Source organism: Oreochromis niloticus, linkage group LG3 (genome assembly GCF_001858045.2).
Source record: "Oreochromis niloticus isolate F11D_XX linkage group LG3, O_niloticus_UMD_NMBU, whole genome shotgun sequence".
Lineage (NCBI taxonomy): Eukaryota > Metazoa > Chordata > Actinopteri > Cichliformes > Cichlidae > Oreochromis > Oreochromis niloticus.
This window is the reverse complement of record NC_031967.2, coordinates 71,557,165-71,582,110: the sequence shown is the minus strand read 5'-3', so window position 1 is coordinate 71,582,110 and position 24,946 is coordinate 71,557,165. Positions and strand designations below refer to the sequence as shown.

At 42.3% G+C, this 24,946-nt stretch overlaps 1 protein-coding gene across 1 annotated transcript; it reads left to right on the top strand.

Annotated features, from left to right (window-relative positions):
- The first annotated feature begins 237 nt into the window (after positions 1-237).
- Positions 238-24,926, top strand: LOC112844659 (butyrophilin-like protein 10). Its single transcript, XM_025904290.1, has 3 exons — positions 238-472; positions 22,672-23,001; positions 23,072-24,926. The coding sequence occupies exons 1-3, from the start codon at positions 331-333 to the stop codon at positions 23,113-23,115; spliced, it is 516 nt and encodes a 171-aa protein (XP_025760075.1). The 5' UTR covers positions 238-330; the 3' UTR covers positions 23,116-24,926.
- Positions 24,927-24,946: the final 20 nt, after the last annotated feature.

The window sequence follows — 24,946 nt, the reverse complement described above, 5'->3', positions numbered from 1 at the left end:
TAAATGCCAATATAACTTACTCAAATTCGGTTTCTGATGGCACAAAGTTCTGCCCAAATGACTGTGATTTGGTTTGTGTGACAAACCCACAGCATGCAGTGAATTTTTGTTTCTGTGTCCTCAGTTTCCCAGCATGCCCTGGCTGTGGTAGTGGAGGTGAATGAAGGGGAACGATCTGTCCTGCTGCCCTGTCAGTTGTCAGGTATTATACCTGAGTACCCTGCAGTGATTTGGACTCGGAGTGATCTTCATCCCAAATCTGTCCACCTACAGCGAGAAGGAAGAGATGATTTTGGAGGGCAAAACCAGCGTTACAGCGGGCGCACATCGATGCGGTCTGATGCTCTGGACACTGGAGACTTCAGCCTCACTCTGGGAAAACCTACAAAGACTGAGAGCAGCAACTACACCTGCTCCATCAGTGATGGACGAGAAGAACTGAGAGTGACAGATATACAACTGCAGGTCAAAGGTCAGCAACAAAACCAGGAAGTAAGCCATTCAGTGTGAGAGATATTTCTCTGCTTTATCATCAAATCCATCAAGTCATGTTTTCCAGTTCAGTAACTGTTTCTGTCAAAGAACCCTCATCGCTAGTATTGTTAGAGATTAAGGTACATACACCGAAACATCACACACACTTCTTTGTGCCGTTCTATCCTGCCCAGTATTGGTATCGGTCTGATCCTGACCTAAATTACTGGATCGGATATCGGGGAGAAATAAAAAATGCAATGAATCCATTAAATATAATAAAAGCACCTGACAACACTTGCGACATGGCGTAACCCAGGTAGTAACCTTGGCAGTCGGAGCAGTATGCGTCATGTGATAGAGCGTCCTGCCAAACCGGGATTTAATCTCTGACCAAGCTATCCTAGAGAAGTAAAGCAAGTGTGTAAGTTCATCACTGAATTTTTGTGTTAAGCTTAACAACCGATTTATGGAGCTTAGACATCTCTGTGTTGTCATTGCTAAGTCTGATTCAAGTTTTACTTTGGAAAACGCAGTGTTGCAGGCTAAACAGTTCTGTGGATGTCTATTTATGCTAAGCTTTAAGTATAAAAGGGTTCATTCTACCACTTGTTTTTTTTAAGTTATTGAATGTAAACATTATTTTGTGCTGATATTGCACTTCTTTTTTGCATAAAATTGCATTTTAAATTACTTTTTGAATATAACTTTGAATACTTAGATTTAAAGTTCTGATAAAAGTTTAATTGAAAAGATCATGATGAACTATGAACTTGTTAAGAGATTTCTTAGGCTTTTGGGATTTTTATTATGTTATGCTTAAAAGTACGTTTCATTATCTAAATGTGTTTGCTCTTTTCAGTATTCAGCTTAACCTCTGCAACTCTGTGCAGACTCCTAAATGGGGAAGTTACACAGGAAGCCTGCAGTCCTATTTTCTCTCTTCCTGTATGTGATCTCTGAATAAAGACTGTTTCTTTTTACTGCAGGGTGCGAGTCTCTCCCTGAGTCTCACCCGTGTACACGTAAACCTGTCTGAGCCTTTTTATTCCGACCTGGGTTGCAATACAGGAAAACTCCTGACATTTCTTGGTCCTTCGAGCCGGATGGGACACAGCATTTTTGTGTGACCCCACAGGAAAGCCTCATCGAGCCCTGCCGTCGTGAGAAGCCCGCGCTGAAGTCTGTCGACAGCTCCTGTCCAGGTACAGGATAAAGTCCAGAGACGTGAATTCGGGTTCTGGCCAGCGTTCTTATAAGTGGTCCACGGCGGTGGGGGTCGATGAGGTAGACCTGAGAGACCGGCAGCAACCAGGTGAATATAAACACTCTGAGACACCTCGCGTAAAATAAAATAGAGCTCGTCAGGGACTGGTAGCTCCCCCATAGTGGGTAAAGTAGGCTCGCCCAGAGGGGCTGGTAGCGTTTAAAATAAAGATTGAGCTCGTCTGGGACTGGTAGCTCCCCCGTAGTGGGTAAAGGTAGCGCGCGTGAGTAGACACACGGTGTCCGTGTTTTGTTTTTGTATTGTTTTATTTTTGTTGGTGGAATAAGTTGATTTTACAGCACAATAAGGAGGCTGAACTATTCCACTGTTTTGTTTGCTGTTGGCTACCCAAGTACTGGTGAAAAGAGAGAAACAGGTCGTGTTGACACCGCTTTCAAGAATAGCTTGAAAGTAGAAGGCCGTGTCAACTACCTCTCTCGATTCTCGTGCCAGAGAAGGTGCCGCAGTTGTGTAGTTGTAAAGTGTTAAAAGAATCAAAAGGATTAAAATGGGTAATGAAGCTTCAAAACTCACTGCTGACGAGCAGTGGTCAGAAAAGAAATGTCCAGGTGCCGGACAAATTAGTGCATATAGATGGAGAAATCCAAAGAAAACCTAAATGTCCCACGTGGGAGGGAAAATGCATTGACAAATTTAAATACTGAAAAGGAAGCTAAAAAGAAAACAAAGAGTACACAAGAGTTGTAATATTTTAAAGCATGGAAAGTGGAATGAAGTGGAATAAACAAAAGGTTAAATTAGGGTTAACTTAACTTAAAGTAGAGCTTATCTAGTGATAAGCATGATAATAGGAGATCATAGGAAGGTTAACAACCTGTAAACTGGTATTAACAATGAAACATAGTTGGCATGACGACCGTGCCTAGAATGAATAGAATGCATGAAACCAGATAATTCACACGAAAATATATCAAATAAAAAAGAGAGATGCATAAGGTGTATTAAGGCTGTGTCATTGTTCAGCCAAGGAAAATGTCTCCAGCTTGGGAAGGTGTGAAGCTGCAGATTCGCACAGACCTGTGATGGATACATAATAAAATATAAACTAATATACTATTGTATATTAGTAGTGAAGTAGTGTATTGTAATATACTATTGCTGTTATAAAAAAGGAAAAACAATACAATGATAACATTAACAATGACATACTATTAATAAGAAGAGGCACCTCAGTCAGTTATGATGTGAGGTGGATGATTGTTAAAAGTAGTCTAAATCAAGCTTAAGGTTTGCTCAAACTCAGTACAATGATATATATGAGATGAAGGAAATAAGGAAATAACTACACTAATCAGGTGCATAGAGACACTTGACCTGCTTGTAAACCTGTCATCTTAGATGAGACTTTGTTAAGATGAAGACCTATACTAACAACTAATGAGAAGCTGAATTAAATATGTGGACACTACCATGCTAATGAGGAGCAGTGACGCGCATGGACATGCTGGTTTTGCTCACTACAATTGTAGTTAGAGTTTGAATACATTACTGTGGATGTACAGTGAGTGACCTCTATATATCTTGAAAAGCATGTCTGAAATACTCGTATGGAAGCATATTTTGAGTGATTCTAACTGTGTAAATGCTGTGAGTAGTAGGTTTTGAGTGATTGAGTGATTTGTACAAAAATAATAAAACATAAGTAATAATAACACTACAAAGGTTCATAGTGAAAAGGCAGTGTGTGTGATGATACCTGATGTCTGAAAGGGCTCTGTTCAGGAGTGTGAGCGTGACATAAAGGTGTCGGTTTTAGATCAAGATTTAGCAGAATTAAAGAGGGTTTATAGACTATGAATACAAAGAGAAACAAAAGAGTTCGATTAGTCTGCAGAAACAGGAAATATGTATATAAATATATATGTGTGCCTGTGGTGTGTCAAGACAGCCCACAGAGAGAAACAGAACTCTATGAATAGTGTTACGTTCTTTGTTCGGCTGTTGCAGTGAAGAATATGTACAAGGTGAACAAAATACCCGGTTGCTACTTGACGAGACTATTTACAACTATTTACAAAACCAAAATACTAACACCAGACACACGAGTGGAACATAGTGGATACACAGACGGACCAGCCAAACTACAAAGACAGAGGACGCGACTTAAATACACACAGGGAAACACAGGGAGATTACACACAGGTGGGGAACACAGCTGGGAATAATCAACAAGACGAGACAGAGGTAAAACTGAACACACTCACATGAGACGCAGACCTTCACAATAAAACAGGAAACGAGAACAAATCCTTAAACATAACATAAAACAAAACACTGACAACATTAAATCGTAACATTTCCCCCCACCCAAAAATCAAACATTTAACCCCAAATGAACAATGTTTGATTCATGACCTAGGGAGCCATGAATGCTGTAGTCCTGGAGGACCAGCGCACAAGGCACTGGCCGCTATTCTGCAGGCAGACTGAATGCTGAAGCGGTCCTCCGGACCCTCCAGCGAAGACAGACGAAGGCTGGACAGGCCCCTCGGACCCTCCAGCGAAGACGGACGAAGGCTGGACAGGCCCCTCGGACCCTCCAGCGAAGACGGACGAAGGCTGGACAGGCCCCTCGGACCCTCCAGCGAAGACGAATGTTGGCTGGACAGGCCCCTTGGACCCCTCCAGCGGAAACGGAAGGCTGAAGCGGTCCCTCGGACCCTCCAGCGAAGATGGACGAATGCTGGACAGGCCCCTTGGACCCCTCCAGCGGAAACGGAAGGCTGAAGCGGTCCCTCGGACCCTCCAGCGAAGACTGAAGGCTGAAGCGGTCCCTCGGACCCTCCAGCGAAGACTGAAGGCTGAAGCGGTCCCTCGGACCCTCCAGCGAAGACGGAATGCTGAAGCGGTCCCTCGGACCCTCCAGCGAAGACAGACGAAGGCTGAACAGGCCCCTCAGACCCTCCAGCGAAGACGAATGTTGGCTGGACAGGCCCCTTGGACCCCTCCAGCGGAAACGGAAGGCTGAAGCGGTCCCTCGGACCCTCCAGCGAAGACGGAATGCTGAAGCGGTCCTCCGGACCCTCCAGCGAAGACGAATGTTGGCTGGACAGGCCCATTGGACCCCTCCAGCGGAAACGGAAGGCTGAAGCGGTCCCTCGGACCCTCCAGCGAAGACGGACGAATGCTGGACAGGCCCCTCGGACCCTCCAGCGAAGACGAATGTTGGCTGGACAGGCCCCTTGGACCCCTCCAGCGGAAACGGAAGGCTGAAGCGGTCCCTCGGACCCTCCAGTGAAGACGGACGAATGCTGAAGCGGTCCCTCGGACCCTCCAGCGGAGACGGACGAAGGCTGGACAGGCCCCTTGGACCCCCCAGTGGAGACGAATGCTGAAGCGGTCCCTCGGACCCTCCAGCGAAGACAGACGAAGGCTGGACAGGCCCCTCGGACCCTCCAGCAGAGACAGACGGATCCCGGACGAGCCCCCAATTCTGTTACGTTCTTTGTTCGGCTGTTGCAGTGAAGAATATGTACAAGGTGAACAAAATACCCGGTTGCTACTTGACGAGACTATTTACAACTATTTACAAAACCAAAATACTAACACCAGACACACGAGTGGAACATAGTGGATACACAGACGGACCAGCCAAACTACAAAGACAGAGGACGCGACTTAAATACACACAGGGAAACACAGGGAGATTACACACAGGTGGGGAACACAGCTGGGAATAATCAACAAGACGAGACAGAGGTAAAACTGAACACACTCACATGAGACGCAGACCTTCACAATAAAACAGGAAACGAGAACAAATCCTTAAACATAACATAAAACAAAACACTGACAACATTAAATCGTAACAATAGACTCTATGAATAGAATGAATAGACAGCACATACTCAAATTGTTATATGTGAAATTATTTTTGGAAAGGGTCAGAAGAGATAATTTGAACTTAGAACTCAGTGATATGACGCATGAATTAAACCTTATGGCAATAAACACTTGCAATGAAGAAAGCAGCTTACACTCAATTAATATGACCGCAAAGCCTTAGGCCATAGGCAATTTGTTTTGTTTTTGTTTGTTTGCTTAGTGAGTTTGGAAAACAAATTTGTGATCATACTTGTGATCACAAATTTGCAGCAGCACAACAAACTGTAGACACATTAATGTCTGACTCCTCAATGCAAATACCACTTGATGTGCTTATAAACGAACAGAAAGCTGCACCAACTAGAGAACAAAAGAGGTGGTTAAAAGGTGGAGCACAGCCAGAAAATGATTTGATGACCTGTAATAGCAAACCAATACTACCAAAGTCCCTACACATATCAGCAGCATTATTGTCAACAGGAGGGGGGGTAGGAGTGGTAGATAAAATTTCGGAAATTTGTCGGAACATGCATGATTTGCCAAAAACATAATGCACATAATGCACATAATGCACACCACCTCATCCTTTTCATACAATCCACATGAGTTTTATTGAGCTAAATGAATGCCAAGGCTCAAAATACGCCCTAGTGATCATAGACGTGATCTCAAAATGGCCAGAAATCTATCCAGTAAAAAAGCAGACGCCATCTCAGTAGCAAAATGTTTGTGCAACCAATTTATTTCAATATATGGCATCCCCACTCTGATAAGATCAGACAATGGGACACATATTGTTAATGAAGTAATCAGTAAGGTCTCTGAAGCACTAGGAAATAAAACAGAGACTGAGTAAATGCATGGAAGTAACAGGGAGACCATGGCCTGAATGTATAGGCCTGGTAAAAATGTGGATGTGATTGACACAAAGTTCTCAGAAACTCACACCTTTTGAAATCATTCACGGTAGACTATTTCCACTACCAATCACAAGTGAGCCTATAGATAAGTCAATAAGAAAAACTACACTAGCCGAATGGATGACTAAATTACTTGAAAATAAAGAGATTGTTCTAAACAACTCTCCAGTATCTTGCAGGTTGAAACCAGGTGATTGGATCCTGATCAAAGTACTCCAAAGGAAAAATTGGAGTTCACCAAGGTGGGAAGGTCCTTATCAAGTGCTACTCACCACACCTACTGCCTGCAAAATAGCAGAAAGACCGTCCTGGATTCATCAAAGCCACTGCAAAAAAGTGAGTGACAACATAGACTAAGAGACGCCGACGCCCCTGCCTGTAGGTGATCTAGGAAGGTGGAGAGAGGGCTGTTTGGGTAGAATCCCGCCCTGTTCTTCTCGCCCCTAGTCTACTCACCTATAGGATTTGGTGCGTCTGGTCATCATGAAGACGCTCGTCCTCCTAGTGGCTAGTATTGCACTCCTGGTGAGTTTATTAACACTCACCCGAAAGAAAGAAGATGGACACATGACAACTCACATCTTCGTGACATGACACAAGACCACATTCACCCATGGATGAACAACGCATGGTATCGATATATACATGACAGCGCACCCAGACAAGACTGCTATGTTTGCTCCTATATGCCCCCAACGACACGGTACGCCACCTTGTACGCGAAGGCAATGGACATAATTCAGGCAAAGTGTGCCGCAAGCTACGCCAGCCTTGGGTATCAATTCCAGGGAATCGTGGTCAACCATGAGGAACCTCTCCAGATAGGACTACGAAACGGCACATGTGACGAATGGTTCTGGGTTGACCTGAATGTGAAGCACAGAAGTAGGGCTAAATCATTCGCAGTCTTTCTTGAAAACAATGGGAATTAGAGCCACAGCCCATGCTACCGCCAAGAGAACGGATCCACGCCAATGGGAAACACCACCGCCAACTGCAAAGCAGTACAGACACACGCTCCTGGAGGGCCCGTGAAGAGCAGCAACATCTCAGATGGCACCTTCTGGGTGCAAGGGATGGCCTGGGATATCCTTCCTGGGAACTGGACAGGTCAGTGCGCTCCCATTTTCATATCTGACCACACTTTCAAGATAACCATGGACGCCACGTCAACTTCAACGTCAACAACAAGGAAAAGACGAAGCACCCCGGACCTCAAGCAGCATGATTCCATATGGGGTTCCGATGTCCCAGAGGAATTTAAACTTTGGACTGAAAGACAAAAGGTTCTGAATGCTTCATGTAAATTCAACGACGAATGGGATCAGGAGATTGATGCTCTGTGCATTGCAGTAATGCTCCACAGGGGTAGCATTGGACATGATTCTCGCCGAGAAAGGAGAAAGGTGTCCTCTTTAACAACATGTTGCACATACATTCCAGATAATGTGCACTCACCGAACATGACTGATGCTCTGAAAATACTCAGACAACTTCGGGATGCACAACAATGAGACTATGCCGCAAACACAGAAGACTGGCTTTTGTTGGTGTTATAATACTGTTATTCTGCTTCAATTCATGCTTACATCACCCTGTCACAGAATGAAGAAGATGATAATGAGATAGACACTTAGATATAACATATAAAACATATAAAATAAAAATGTTTACAAGTGGCCATAGACTGATACAACAAGCTATGAACTGTACATATACATATGTACAACAGGAGGGAATGTTAAGAGATTTCTTAGGCTTTTGGGATTTTTATTATGTTATGCTTAAAAGTACGTTTCATTATCTAAATGTGTTTGCTCTTTTCAGTATTCAGCTTAACCTCTGCAACTCTGTGCAGACTCCTAAATGGGGAAGTTACACAGGAAGCCTGCAGTCCTATTTTCTCTCTTCCTGTATGTGCTCTCTGAATAAAGACTCTTTCTTTTTACTGCAGCGGTGCGAGTCTCCCTGAGTCTCGACCGTGTACACGTAAACCTGTCTGAGCCTTTTTATTCCGACCTGGGTTGCAATACAGGAAAACTCCTGACAGAACTTGTACAAAATGCAGGAAGACATTAAAAAATATGGGGCGATCGTGGCTCAAGAGTTAGGAGGTCGCCTTGTAATCGGAAGGTTGCCGGTTCGAGCCCCGGCTTGGACAGTCTTGGTCATTGTGTCCTTGGGCAAGACACTTCACCTGTTGCCTACTGGTGGTGGTCAGAGGGCCTGGTGGCGCCAGTGTCCGGCAGCCTCGCCTCTGTCAGTGCGCCCCAGGGTGGCTGTGGTTACAATGTAGCTTGCCATCACCGGTGTGTGAATGGGTGGATGACTGGATATGTAAAGCACTTTGGGGTCCTTAGGGACTAGTAAAGCGCTATATAAATACAGGCCATTTACCATTTATATATTTCTGATTCATATCGATATCGGCAGATACCCAAATTTATGATCGGACATAAAAAAGTGGTATCGTGCCTTCTCTACGAAAAACCCACCGACTAGCCCACTCAACTGACTGAGTTTCCTGGATAGCGCACACACTTAAGGTGCTGCTTCACTAAAAAAAACAACTTGTTTGTGTTTACAATTTTTCCCACTGCTAAATTCACGCAATTTTCCAACCCTGAACAGATATCCGCGTAACCCCCAGCACTCTTGGCCATGTGCCCCTTGTAGTCTGGTTGGACACTTTCCCTGAAATCAAAACAGCTCACCGTTCGGATTCTTTTCAGTTCCTCTCTCTTTCTCTTGGTTTTTTACCGTTTTGGTTCATCAGAATTCCCGCATTTGTGAGTTGATGGAGTGCGTCCTGCAGTTCCCCCTTTGTTAAAAACTTTTGGGTCCCCCGACACAAACAGAGTAACATAGTGTACGCTGTTAAGTTCCAGGAGGATTGCCAGGATTTATACATCGGGGAAACCAAAAAACCTCTGGCGAAGCGGATGGCACAACACAGAAGAGCAACCTCGTCAGGCCAGGACTCTGCAGTCTATTTACACCTACAGGCCAGTGGACACTCTTTCAATGATGAGGATGTACACATCCTGGACAGGGAGGAACACTGGTTTGAGCGCGGAGTCAAGGAGGCCATTTACGTGAAAAGGGAAAGACCATCTCTGAATCGAGGAGGGGGCCTAAGGGTACATCTGTCACCATCTTACAATGCTGTGATTGCAGCCATTCCCCAACTCTCTGTGAATGGTACTCATGGCCAAGCTATGACTGTATTCTTATCACTGGTGATTTTAATATCCATGTTTGCTGTGAGTTGGACCCACTGGTCAAGGACTTTCTTGCCCTTATAGACTCTTTTAACCTTACCCAGTGGGTCAGTAAACCAACCCATATTAAGGGCCACACGCTGGACTTGGTACTGTCCTACGGCCTGGACATCTGCATCACGGACATTTACAACCCTGGGATCTCAGACCATTTCCCGGTTTTGTTCAATGTCAACATGTGTAATATGGAGCTGAAGCATGAGGGTCCTGTGCAAAATATACGTATGATCAACTTGGAGACTATTGACCAGTTCTCTATGGCCCTGACTAACTCTGCCTTCTACGATGCTAACTGTAATACAGCTACACCGGTTAACGAACTCGTTAACTCTTTCATTGCCACTTGTACTTCTATTTTAGACACTGTGGCTCCTTTAAAAACTAAACGCTGTAAACCGTCTCGCCAACCATGGCTGAATGACTGCACTCGTACTCTCAGACGTGAATGCCGCCAAGCCGAGAGGAGATGGAAGAAAGACAAACTTCAGATCTCCTTGGACATTCTTCATAATTGCCTGAAGAAATATCAGAAGGCTGTCAAAACCGCAAAAGCCTCTTTTCTATCGGAGATCATTGCGACTAATAGTCATAAGCCACAGGTTCTTTTTAGCATTTTTAACTCGTTGATAAGTCCACTCTCCGCCATTCAGACTGAGACCTCCCAAGCCCTATGTGAGAAATTTTTAAACTATTTTTTAGATAAAATCACAGCACTAAGATCCTCATATTTACCCACTGTAGACACATCTTCAACATCTGAACCCTCATCGGTCTTAGAACAGTTTGAACCTGTATCCTTTCTAACTCTTAAGGAAATAATAGGTCAAACGAAAAACTCTAACTCACGTCACGATGTGCTTCCCTCTCGCATTATCAAAAATGCCCTGAACACTATAGGACCCTGCATCACACTTTTAATGAATTCATCACTCTTATCAGGCAGCTTTCCTACTGTGTTCAAACATGCAGTCATTCAACCTGTTATCAAGAAAAGTAATCTTGATCCTAATGTCCTCTCAAACTATAGGCCGGTTTCTAAACTTCCTTTTATGGCTAAAGTCTTAGAGAAAATTGTTCTTAAGCAACTGCAATCCTTCTTAGAGGCAAATGGAATCAATGAAAAATTCCAGTCTGGTTTTAAACCTCACCACAGTACCGAGACAGCCCTACTGAGAGTTTTTAATGACCTCCTCGTAACTGTTGATACGGGGCGCCCTGTGGTTTTAGTTCTTTTAGACCTGTCCTCTGCCTTCGATACGGTTGATCACGACATCCTCCTTTCAAGGCTTGAACATGTAGTTGGCCTTAAAGGCAAAGTACTTGCATGGTTTAAATCATACTTAACTGAGAGGTCATTCTCTGTCTCTATGGGGAATCATTCCTCCCCCTCCGCACCCCTCCGTTGTGGTGTGCCCCAGGGGTCTGTGTTAAGTCCTACGCTGTTCTCTTTATATTTGCTACCCCTGGGACAAATTTTCAGAAATCATAATATTTCTTTCCATTGTTATGGGGATGATATCCAAATCTACTTCCCACTGGATTTGGATCTCCAGTCCCCGCTATTGCCATTACTCAACTGCCTGTGTGATGTTAGAGACTGGCTACTGCACAACTCCCTCACTCTTAATGAAAACAAAACAGAAATTATCATCTTTGACAGTCACATGCCCTTGAATCAGCTATCGGAGACCTTAGGATCCTATGCCAGTCATCTATCGTCTACTGTCAGAAACCTTGGAGTAGTGCTGGATAGTTCCCTTAAATTAGATAAGCAAGTGGCTGCAGTGGTGAAAACCAGCTTCTACCAACTGCGCCAAATTTCTAAGGTAATGCCCTACCTACGACACAATGACCTTGAAAAGCTCATTCATGCTTTCATAACTTCAAGACTGGACTACTGTAACTCTCTTTATTTAGGTCTCCAACTTTCCCTTATCCAACGCCTGCAGTTAGTCCAGAACGCCGCAGCACGCCTTTTAAGCGGCACCAGAAGACATGACCATATCACACCCATCCTTGCCAACCTTCATTGGCTCCCTGTCAAATACCGTATCGTTTTTAAAATTCTTTTATACACTTTTAAAATTTTAAATAACCTGGCACCCAGTTATTTGATCGACCTCCTTAATCTATACATCCCCACGAGAGCACTCAGATCCTCTAACCAGGGGCTCTTAATGCAACCAATGTCTCGACTGAAGACTAAGGGGGATCGTGCTTTTGCTTTTGCCGCACCAAAACTCTGGAACAGCTTGCCGTTTGATGTCTGTGCGTCGGAATCTATCCAATCCTTCAAATCACGGTTAAAAACCCATCTGTTTAAGCTTGCCTTCCAAAGAACTTAGTTTTAACCTCTCGCTGGTTCATGCTTGCTGTCACGTCACTATTCTATAACTGTATTTCTTTTGCTGTCAATTGTATTTTCTGCTCTTTTATTGCTGTAACCCGCAAATGCGGCTCATCTGTGAAGCACTTTGTTGTACTCGTGACTTTTAAATGTGCTATAGAAATAAAATTGAAATTGAAATTGAAATTGAATTGATCAGTGTTCTTTGATCAGTGGGTTTTGGTCAGTGATTGTTGATCAATGGTCATGGGAATTTGCATAATTATGATTAAGGAACTGACCTCCCAGCCCATTGTTCCTTCAGTGGGCTGGTTTCAGTCATTATGCAAATGTACTGTTTATAAGGTTTGGGGAAACCTGCAGTCAGCTGAGACTGAAGAAGTCACTTGGATGAGTGACGAAACGTTTCTCCCACAAAACGCTACGTCCAGATGAACAGATTCAACTTTTGAGGATGTGTCGAATCCTGCTTCGTTACGCCAAATTGTCGTGGAAACTTTAAATAAACTGCAAACATTAGATGAGTGTCTTTGAAAATGGCTTTTAATTACATGCTACAGCACAGAGAGAAACACTAAGGTCAAATGCCAAAGTGGTCTCTAACAATGCCCGATCTCTTAAATCCACGCACAGACAAAAACATTCCTTTCAACTCTTACACGCTGGCCCCTCTCACAGGGGGTCTATGCCTTCAGCCCCATCCTTGGAGCCTTCCACTCAGAGAGAAAGTTATGACTTTGTTTTTCACTTAGCTGTCGCCTAAAGATTTACTTCCCAAATCCTCCCACTATTCCTGAGATAAGGACAAGGAGTCTCACTGTCTGTTTAAAGTACCACAGGTCTTAATGGCTTTAGAAGGGATGATAGCATGTCATGTTTCCTGAATCCAGCATGAAAGTTGAATGAAAATAGCATTTAGTATTTGCTCATGTGAGAGACACTTATTAAATCTAAATAGAAAGATTTTTTTTTTTTTTTTTTTTTTTTTTTTTTTTTTGCTGTGGTGGAGAAAGAACCAGTGAATGTTTAATGAGAAGAGTTTAGAAGAGAGAGAACCTCTCTACTTTCAAGATCAGGGATCAACCTTTCACCATCCCTTAGTTGGCTACTGTAGACTTCCCATGATGGACTGAGCACTTCTTCTTCTTTCCCCTCTTTTCACCTCAAAATCCAATCCCTATGCATTCATATTACACCACTGCATGTCATTAAATTGTACTGTAAATCTCCTACAGGTTGGGGTTTTGCCCCATTTACACCCTTTTTTGTTTCCTTTGTCCCCCTCGCCCTCCAACCAGTCATTGTTAAAGGCTATCCCTCCCTCAGCCTGGTTCTGCTGAAAATCTCCTTTTAGTGTTTCAGTGCTGCTCAGTGGGGATTGTCTTATTAAAACAGTTCTCTCACATATTGCAGAATCTTTACCTTAAGATTCAACAGGAGAAGACTGGTGCTATATAAATATTAGAAGGTAGATAATTATTCTTCACTCAGAAATCTTCAGCAGTAAAAGGACAGAGTCAGAGATCAGGAATGTAAATGTTCATCATGCTCCAGTTACTACCACAGTTATACTGCACCATCTTTTATGGTTGATAATGTAGTTCTTGTCCTCATAGACGACCAACTGGAGGTGACAATGGGGAAAACATCAGACTTCATCATCCTACCGTGCAAAACAAAACCTGAGCTGCCCGAGGACTCTAGAGTTGAGTGGACTCATGCTGACCTAGTGGTCCATGTGTATTCAAACAGAAGTGATGACCTTAAGAACCAGGATGACCGTTACTGTGATCGCACGAAGATGAACAAAGACCTGCTGAGAACTGGAGACCTCCGTCTGACCCTGAAATACCCCACAGAGAGAGACAGTGGAGGATACATCTGCACCGTCTACAGGGACAAAGACATCCTGAGACAGAAAGTAGTGCTGCAGGTCAAAGGTCAGACATGTAAATACAGGTCAGAGGTCAGTGTTGTAGATTTAGGTCAGAGTTCAGTGTTCATGTCGTTAGATTTTCTATTTCTCCACAGAACCGTTTCCATCCTGGGCCGCAGTTCTCCTGGTTCTCTTGGGCCTCCTGGTTCTTCTTGTGGTTTCCGGAGGACTCATATATTATTTCCGGCACTATTTCATATCACGTGAGTGTCTCCTACTACACTACCCATAATGCCGATGGTTAGCAGGTGTCCTCTGGTGGCTCCTTGACTGTGGCTCACACAAACTTGTTCCAGAAGCTGAAAGAGTTGAGAGTTACAAACAGCTGATACAGAGAGCTGAAGAGAAACTTCCAGGTTTGTTCCAGAAGTCAGAAAACCTCCTTCAGACTCAGTCATTGATCAGTGAAACAGCTCCACAACATGACTTTACTAAACAGTGTGTGTGCTTCACTGCACTGATCTGACACAGAGGCTGCATGTGTACAAGCTGTTCTTCTTCTGTGGTGGTAAACAGCAGGCTGACATGGAAACATGTGCTGACAGTAAATGTTGCAGCAGCTTCAGTAAATGTTCCTCCTTGAGTTGTGCTCAGTCATGTGGTGGAGAGCTTCAGATGTTCAGAGCAGACACATGAGATCTTCATGGTTTCTGTGCTGATGTGTGTGAGACATGGCCGACTGTGGAGGCTCAGTCTGTCTGTTCTTCTGCTCTTCATCCAACATGTCTGCAGCACTTTACAGGACGCTGCAGACTAGTTACCAAAGAACGAGTCAGGAACACATCAGGAACAAACTAAGACACAATCTGACTGAGACTAGAAGACAAGGAGGGGACAGGGAGGTCATGTGACCATCACAGCTGCTAATGAGGTCATCATGTTGTGCTTTGATGTCCTCTCAGGTTACAAGGTGAAGGTGGATTCAGGGGTGGAGTCTGTCCTGTTGCCCTGCAAAGCCAGGGTTTGGCTGCCCAAACATGGCAAAGTGGAGTGGAAGGACAAATATAACAGGAAGGTCCACGTGTATAAGAACGGCTCTGACCAGCCTGAAGAACAGCACCCACATTTTAAAACCAGAACCAAGATGAAGAAAAATCTGCTGAAGCTTGGAGACTTCAGTCTGACCCTGAAAAACCCCACATTCGCAAACACCTACACCTGCACCATCTGTGACCGGCAGGAAAACATCATCCATCTCCTGATGGAGAAAAAAGTGGAGCTGAAAGTCAGAGGTCAGTGCAGTAGATAACGTTAGTTAAAAATGTATAAGATAAGATAAGACAGATCTTTATTATCACTGTTACCAGAATGATGAAACACAGTTTGGCATCTCTCCATTTGCAGCTGTAGGTTTTTACATTCAATGTTATTTGGATAGTAGAATGAGATAAATAAATAAACATTTACATTAAACATTTAAAGGAATATCTCATATGTAAGGCTTCATTTGGCTGTGCAACAACCACTGTTGCCAGTAGATGTTATCGATGAATGTCAAGTAGTGTATCAGATTTCATCTGGTGGCCCATAACGCCGCGTTTTGACACTAACATGAAATAAAGGTTTGTCTCTGGACACCTCAGCTCTGCTGCTGATTGGACAGATAAAGACGAACTGTTTCTGGTTAGTGGAGCAATGGGACATATTCAGACTCCAACCAAACATCACTTCATCCAGTCAAAGAAACTGTACTCAGTGCTGCTGATGTGTGTAGAGGTCATGTTGTGTTCTGATGTCCTCTCAGTCCCCCAGGTGGAGGTGGATTCAGGGGAAGAGTATGTGAAACTAACCTGCAAAACCTCTTTAGATTTTACCCTACTTTACAACGCAACTATTGAGTGGACAAACACATACAACACGAAGGTCCACGTGTATCAGAATGGCTCTGACCAGCCCCAAGAACAGGACAAGATCTATGAAGACCGAACAGAGATGAATAACGACCTACTGACATCTAAAGACCTCAGTCTGACACTGAAATACCCCACAGATGCAAATACAGGTATCTACACCTGCACCGTCTACGACAGTGAGAGAAACATCCTGCTGAAGAGAAAGGTGGAGCTGAAAGTCAAAGGTCAGTGCTGTAAATACAGGTCAAAGGTCAGAAAATGAATAAAAATTAAAAATAAATAAAAACAAAAGTGACCCAACAGACACCAGCTGACAAATCAAAACTACTCACTTTCAGCCCTACTCTCCAAAGCTGATCCTTAGATCCACTGATAGTGGTCTTCGGACTATTAGTAAGTAAAATGTATTTATACAGCACATTTCACAGATAAAAATCACAAAGTGCTTCACAATAAAATCAGAAATACAAATAAAATAATATAAAACAGTGAAAAAATTAATTAAAAGCTTGTTTGTATAAAAATGTCTTCAGCTGCTTTTTAAAGGAGTCAATGGAGTCTAGACAGCGTAAAGACGACGGCAGGGAGTTCCACAGCCTTGGTGCCTGTAAAGCCCAAACCCCACGTGTTTGAACCTAGTACGTGGTACCACCAGTAACCTCTGACCTGACGACCTAAGTGCTCGGGATGAAGCATGAGGTTTCAACAGGTCAGAGATATACTGGGGAGCTTCACCGTACAGAGCTCTAAAAGTTACAACCAAAATTTTACAATGAACCCTAAAATTTACTGGGAACCAATGAAGAGAAGCCAAAACTGGAGTAATGTGAGACCTCTTGTTTGTGCCAGTTAAAATTCTTGCCCTGGGATTTTGTACAGTCTGAAGGCGATCCAGAGCTGATTTGTTGAGACAAGTAAAAAGACCGTTACAATAATCCGAACGAGAAGAGAGAAAAGCATGAATAATAATCTCAAGTTCTGCCTTTGACACCTGTAGTCGAAGTTTAGAAATGTTTCTTAGATGATAAAAACAGTTCTGGACAAGTAGTTTAGAGTGTTTCTCAAGAGACATTGAACTATCAAATATAAAACCCAAGTTTCTGAGACTCGACTAAAATGAGGGGTTTAAAAAACTGATATGCTGCTTAATTTCTGAGAGCCTGTGATCAGGTGCAATAATCAAAGTGTCTGTTTTATCTGCATTTAACTGGAGGAAAATGTCATTTAACCATTGTTTGATTTCTGACAGACAATTATTTAAACATGAGAATTTATAATTTTCCACAGACCTATTTGAAAATGAAGGGGGGTTGCGCTTTAAAAAGCCCAGCTCCAATACTGTGGAAAAGTTTACCTGCCTTGCTTCGCACCATGAACTCTGTGGTGCTTTTTTTTTTTTTAAAGCAGCTTAAAATGCATCTGTTTAGACAGGCATGTGGGTAATGTTTGTGTGTAATATGTTGTTTTGTTTGATATGCTTTCATATTTATGGGCAGAAATCTGTGCCATCAGAAACTGAATTTGAATAAGTTAAATTTGAATTTGAATTACTCGGATTGAATCTGAATTGTAACTTGAATGAAAGCTTTTGAAAACTGAATTTGAATTAGTCTAATTTGAAATTGAATTTATGGTTTGAAAATGAATTGATTTGCTTTGAAACTGCATTTTATCCTTTAAAAATTCAGCTCTCGAATAATTTCAGATTCACTTCTCACCATTCAGTTTCAGTTCTACAATTCAATTTCAGTTCCAAAATTCAGTTTTTTGGGACTTACATCCGGTTCCGGTTAAAGCGCAGATTAATAGAACTACAGACTGATAGCGTTACTGACGGAATCTACAGCGTCTTGAGCTGAATTAAGACTTCAGAAGTCATTCGTCACGTCGAATGACCAGCGGATAAACTCTCAGGTTGGTAATAAATGTATTACATGTATAAGAACAAGCGTCATGTTAACAATTGATAGCCGTACAGTAACCTTTATGCTTATTGTAGCTGCTAGCTAAAAACGCTAATTTAGCGTAGTTTGCCCTGAATTCAGCTTTGACAAACAAATATGATCGACTGTTTCTAGTAGAATTCCAAAGTTGTCATCTTGTACCCTGTCAGAGCCCTGTATGCTTGCAGAGACCCCTACAGTAAGGAAACATGCAAAACGGTGTCCAAACCTTTGTATTTGAGCTTTATTTATGTCTTACACAGCATCCCAACTCTTTAGCTAACTTAATAACTTTAGCTAAAGTGAGTAGTTCGTCTAATTCATTAGTGCAGCTTTACTGGATCACCTCTGTTTGAAGTAATATAATATGATATACAACTATCACTGTGTTTAACTACCATAATAATTCTTAGGGTACTGAGTGCATGCTTAATTAGATTTTTTTTTTTTTTTTAAACATACTGCTCCATTGCTATGTTTGACAGGCTGAAGTTGTCGGGTCACCTCCTAAATTGACCATCTTTTACAGGTGTTTTGTGCCAGAAATGGAGTGTCCACTGAAGACTGAAGATACTGAATCTCTACGCCGTGCCATTGATCCCTCCTGTGCCTTCATCTAGACAAGAGACATTAACTTAACCACTCTCACATGCTCTGTACCTACATCACCTTCCCTGACAGTCGTAGCTTGGCTCATCTGAGGGTGAAATTATAAGAATGTGTTATTTTGCAAAGTGCTCTCTAGGGTTCCTAAATAAAATATGGCATTGAGGTCATTTCTTTTGAATTAATCCCTTCTTCTGAAATATAAGAACCTCTCCTGGTTTAAATGGCACTTTCTGTTCCTTACTTCCTGTTCCACTCCCAACCCCAAATAGATGCTGACAAGCTGACACAGTAATATGGAAGAGGGAGAGAAGCTGGAAAGGACTACTACAAATAAACCCAATGCCTAACTTGAAAAATGTAAAATAAGAACAATAATAATAATAAAGATAAAAGATGAAGTAACAAGTTTTTTGTTTATTCCAAATGATCATCCAGATGTCTGTGACATGTGATGACAAACACCATAATGGAAGGCCTTTGTCATCACATGCTTAAACTCATATATTTTTGCATATGCTGAACAGGCAGTCAGACATGCTGTAACTGTGGGGTAGAAAACTGCATGAACACCATACAGCAGGGGTCTCAAACTCCAGTCCTCGAGGGCATGGAAAAGTTGCATGACACCGGCCTTTGAGGAATGGAGTTTGAGACCCCTGTCATATTCCATATGACAGGTGTGGTTGAACTTCATGAAGACTCTGAAGTTTCTCTTCTCTTCTGGCAGGATAGGAATGTCGCCTTGTCCTGTGAGCCACCGTAAGGATGTACTTAGAGTAGAACTGGAGTGTCACTGGCCTCAGGCTCTTCACCTTTTCAAAGACAAAGCAGTCATTTAGATAAAATATTAGCTATTGTTTACCTGTAAATGCACAAAGAGAATTTAGAAATGTAATTATTGTCAAGAGTGAAAAAGCACTGATAGTGTAATTTACAGCTGTGGCCAAACGTTTAGAGAATGAGAAGTGTTGTTTATTTACAAAGTTCGCTGTTTCAGTGATAGTTGTATATCATATTATATTACTTCAAACAGAGGTGATCCAGTAAAGCTGCACTAATGAATTAGACGAACTATTCACTTTAGCTAAAGTTATTAAGTTAGCTAAAGAGTTGGGATGCTGTGTAAGACATAAATAAAGCTCAAATACAAAGGTTTGGACACCGTTTTGCATGTTTCCTTACTGTAGGGGTCTCTGCAAGCATACAGGGCTCTGACAGGGTACAAGATGACAACTTTGGAATTCTACTAGAAACAGTCGATCATATTTGTTTGTCAAAGCTGAATTCAGGGCAAACTACGCTAAATTAGCGTTTTTAGCTAGCAGCTACAATAAGCATAAAGGTTACTGTACGGCTATCAATTGTTAACATGACGCTTGTTCTTATACATGTAATACATTTATTACCAACCTGAGAGTTTATCCGCTGGTCATTCGACGTGACGAATGACTTCTGAAGTCTTAATTCAGCTCAAGACGCTGTAGATTCCGTCAGTAACGCTATCAGTCTGTAGTTCTATTAATCTGCGCTTGAACCGGAACCGGATGTAAGTCCCAAAAAACTGAATTTTGGAACTGAAATTGAATTGTAGAACTGAAACTGAATGGTGAGAAGTGAATCTGAAATTATTCGAGAGCTGAATTTTTAAAGGATAAAATGCAGTTTCAAAGCAAATCAATTCATTTTCAAACCATAAATTCAATTTCAAATTAGACTAATTCAAATTCAGTTTTCAAAAGCTTTCATTCAAGTTACAATTCAGATTCAATCCGAGTAATTCAAATTCAAATTTAACTTATTCAAATTCAGTTTCTGATGGCACAGATTTCTGCCCATACATATTCCCCATGTGAAGCACTTTGCAATAGCTTCTTTTCTTATAAAGGGCTATATAAATAAATTTCACTTACTTACTCACAAAATAAACCACAGTGGCTTCTACAAGTTAAACAAGTAAAATAAATAAACATACTGATGACTATACACAGAATGCTAATCATGCTAAACATGGTGCAATGCTTTAGGAGCATTTTGCGTCTCTAGCCCATGACTGCACTGCATCAAATGCAAAACAAAACAAGAAAGACGCCTTCGAGTGAAAGTGTTCCATACCAAAAAAACAAATAGGACAATAGGCAGAGCAGCTATGCCTCAGCTTACTCTTGGAATTGGGTGGGACCTTAAGAGCACAACATAACATGAAAAAACACAACGTTCTTCGTGGTACTGCTTATATTATTTAGGTAGGTGAGTACCAGTAGTGATCCCAGATGATCTGGGGATGACTACTGGTACTGTTATCTCATTGGAACAACACTTTAGTGCTCAGATAGTTTAAAACGCAAGCATTAAGCTCCACAGAGTATGCAGTGAAGCTTCGGTCTTTGTTCTGTAACTGTTCGCAGATGTTACCTGATCATGGATTAATCTCTGCCACAGTGTTGCTGACAGAGCAATGTTTGGTGAACAGGATCTTCTTTTCATGTCATAGAACATCATTAACATGCAATCCTTCACAAACTGCCCACGGTTAATGGTTTTCATGCCTCTGCAATTAGTTCACTAACCACATAACTTGTTTTAACCGCAGCAAACTGGAACAAAAATACTTCAGCGTCCTTCTTTCTTGATCTTTTCCCTGTTTGTCAACCACTTTTCCTTTTAGTGTTGGAAAGCAGCATCTGCTGCTTCTCCTACTGCCCGATCTCACCAAAGACTGCACTTACTTTGTAATGTTTTTGCATTTAATAAAATAAATGAGTTTTTTATTACACAAGAAATGGTTGTCCTCACTGTGAGAATAATTGAATTAAAATTAAAACGGACAAATTGCATTATATTTTTTATCTGAAATCTCCATATTTTGTTATTAGAATTTTTATTTGTTTAGAAGGAACTCAGTCCAGTCAGTGGGCAGTAAACTGTGTGATCACTGAACCAAGTGGATGTTACGTATGTGAAGGTTCTCAGTCATCCAGGTCATCGTAGTTTAAGGAGCTTGGAAAGAAAAGCATCTGGACTTCTTTAAGTTGCTTGAAGACGTTTCACCTCTCATCCGAGAAGCTTCTTCAGTTCTAAGGGTCAATTGGTGGAGAGTCCCAGATTTAAACCCAGTGGGAGTTTGCCCCCAAAGAGGGACAAAGGACCCCCTAATGATCCTCTAACTAATCACATGAGCCAAGGTGTGAAAGTGGGTGTGGGTCACAATCAGCCAGGGTTTCGGGTGAGCTCATTGTGAAACCTGGCCCCACCCTATCATGTGAATTCCTGAGGTCAGATGGCCCAGGATGTGAGTGGGCGTTAAGGCGTCTGGGGAGGGAACTCAAAACTGGATTATAGATGGCAGACAGTTGGTGTCGTAAACCACCGCCTCTGTTCAAAGATGGTCGCTCACAGTGGACATAGATGGCCTCTTTCACTCCTCTTTCAAACCATCTGTCCTCTCTGTCCAAAATGTGAACATTGGCATCCTCGAAAGAGTGACCTTTGACCTTTAGATGCAGATGGACTGCTGAGTCTTGTCCCGTGGAGGTGGCTCTTCTATGTTGTGCCATGCGCTTGTGAAGTGGCTGTTTGGTCTCTCCAGTGTAGAGGTCTGGGCATTCCTCGCTGCACTGTACAGCATACACCAAGTTGTTCAGTCTGTGTTTTGGAGTTTTGTCTTTCGGGTGAACCAGTTTGTGTCTGAGTGTGTTGCTGGGTCTGAAGTACACTGGGATGTCGTGCTTGGAGAAAACTCTCCAGAGTTTCTCTGATAAACCTGCTACATAAGGGATGACAGCGTTGTTTCATTTTTCCTTCTGATCCTCCATAGTTGGTGTCTGGTCTTCTTTTCTGTGCATCTTTGCTGATTTGATGAAAGCCCAATTAGGATAACCTAATTATCTTAATTGGTAACATTAATGGATGTTAGGAATGAAAGATCCTGACAGAAGACATGTTTGCTCTGAACTCTTCTTTTCTTCAATGATCCACATTAAATCCACACTGACAGCAGACATTACTGTGAAGCAGCACATGGACAGAAACCTCACAGCACCATCACAATCTGATCGTCTCCACAAGCTTAAAGAGCTGCTAGATCTCTGTCCTGTTTCCTTCTGCTCTGATCTGCTTCTGTCCTTCAGCTTTCTCTACAACTCTGAACACCTGCTGCTGCTGTCTATGAAGGTAATGTTGTTTGTTGTCCTCACAGACTGTCTGGTGGAGGTAAAGGAGGGGGAGGAGTCTGTCCAGCTGCCCTTCAAAACCACAGGAAACCTGCCCGAAAATGCCACAGTAGAGTGGGAATACTGTGAACCTGAATGTCGGAAGGTCCACGTGTATGAGAACGGCTCTGACCAGCCTGACAAACAGGACGAGAAATACAGAGGCCGAACATCAATGAATGAAGACCTGCTGAAAACTGGTGACCTCAGTCTGACCCTGAAAGTGAAAGACCCCACAGATGGAGACAGTGGGAGATACAGATGTGAAGTCAAGCGTGGCTGTAAACTTCTCAGAAGGAAAATGCTGTTTCTCAAAGGTTAGAGTGTGTGTGTGTGTGTGTGTGTGTGTGTGTGTGTGTGTGTGACTGTCTTGTGTCTCCTCTGCAGGGACATCAGGAACAGAAGCAGCTCCATTGATCCGACTCCTCTGATGGCTGATCAATCAGTTTGATGTGTGTTTGATTAAGAGTGAAGTTACTGTGGAGAGTGTTGATCAATCAGATGATGAAGAAGAGTCACAAGTTTACAGCTGATCTGCTTGCTGGAAGTATTTGGAAGAAAAACCTGGCTGACTGTTTATGAATGTTTAAAAACAAATAGAATTATTTCACTGTTTCATTGATTATTTATTGGTTCCTCTCCTGCAGTTATTTTATCTGTCAGCCTCATTGTTTCTGCATTTTTTAATACCAAGAAGCTTTTACTTAGTTTTAAAGTTACCACTTGCATGTGGAAGGTCGTGAGTTCAGGTACAACATGGGACAGTTTTCGCAATGACATCTTTTTTTTTCTATATAGTGATTACACAACAACTTTACACAGAGGTCTTTATTTTTCCTCACACAGAAAACTGTGAACATTTTCATGTGTACTAAAAGCTTCCCTGCTGCAGAGGGACGGCTTTACTACACACTGTGAATGTTCTCCAGTAGTGATGGTGATGAGTGTTTCCATGAGGTTGGAATAGCTGCTGTCTCAGGAACAGCACACGTGTGACCTGTTAAAGTAGCTGTTTCATGTATTTATTATCCATCTCACTTCCACTTTGTTAGTCGGCCTCTTTATCACCAACTTTTTACCTCACAGTCGACCAAGTCCACCATCAGGAACAGTCCCACTGGTATTTCTCCAGAAAAAGTCTAGTCTAGTTAATATTATGTTTAAATGAACTAAATAATTATTTAATGTTGTACATATGTATTTAATTTAGGTATTTTTGGTCTACAATATAACTGGAGAAAACTTTTTGGGAACTTTGGGGGAGTGAAAATAAATATAGGGAATGAATTCACTGCACAGGCATATTACATATATCCTAACCCAGTAGGCCTTTCTGTAATATGCCTGGCAGTATCCAGCCTTCCTCCTCTCTGTCTGTCCGTCAGGAGGGGGAAGAGGATGATGATGATGACGAAGAGCTAGTTGAATTTCCCCTTTGATTCGTGACCTCAGTTTGCTTTTTAAATACAGGCCTAATCTTACAAACTCCTAATCACATAAATACAGTCTACATAATGTCTCCAATCTCAAAGTAAACCCATTATAGGCCACGTCTTACTTTACAGTTAACACTGTATTCTTTATTATTTATTACATCTAAAAATGTTCTAGTCCTGTTCAGCTGTAGACGTCAGTAAGTAAAGTAAGTAAAATTTTATTTATATAGCACCTTTCAAGATAAAATCACAAAGTGCTTTACAGAAGCAGAAAACAGACATTAAAATCCAAAGCAAAACAAAATTAACCAAAAGCGAGTTTAAACAGATACGTTTCTAACTGCTTTTTAAAAGACATGACTGAGTCCACAGATCTCAAACTCAAAGGAAGCGAGTTCCAGAGTCTGGGAGCCACTGATGCAAACGCTCTGTCACATTTTGTTTTTAACCTTGTATGAGGGACAACCAGCAACCCCTGATCACAGGACCACAGGGACCTGCTGGGGTGATAAGAAAGAAGAAGATCACTTAAGTAAGTTGGAGCTACACTGTGCAGGGCCCTATAAGTCATGATTATGATCTTAAATTGGACCCTGAGCTTGACAGGGAGCCAATGCAGTTGAATCAGCAGGGGAGTGGCATGGGAGTGTTTGTGATGCTTTGTCAGAAGCCTAGCAGCAGCATTCTGAACACCCTGCAGTCGTTCCAGGGAGGCATTACTTAAGCAAGTAAACAAGGAATTACAATAGTCTAAGCGGGATGAAACAAAAGCATGAATAATCATTTCCAATTCGGAACGTGACACAGTGGGACTCAGCGATATTTC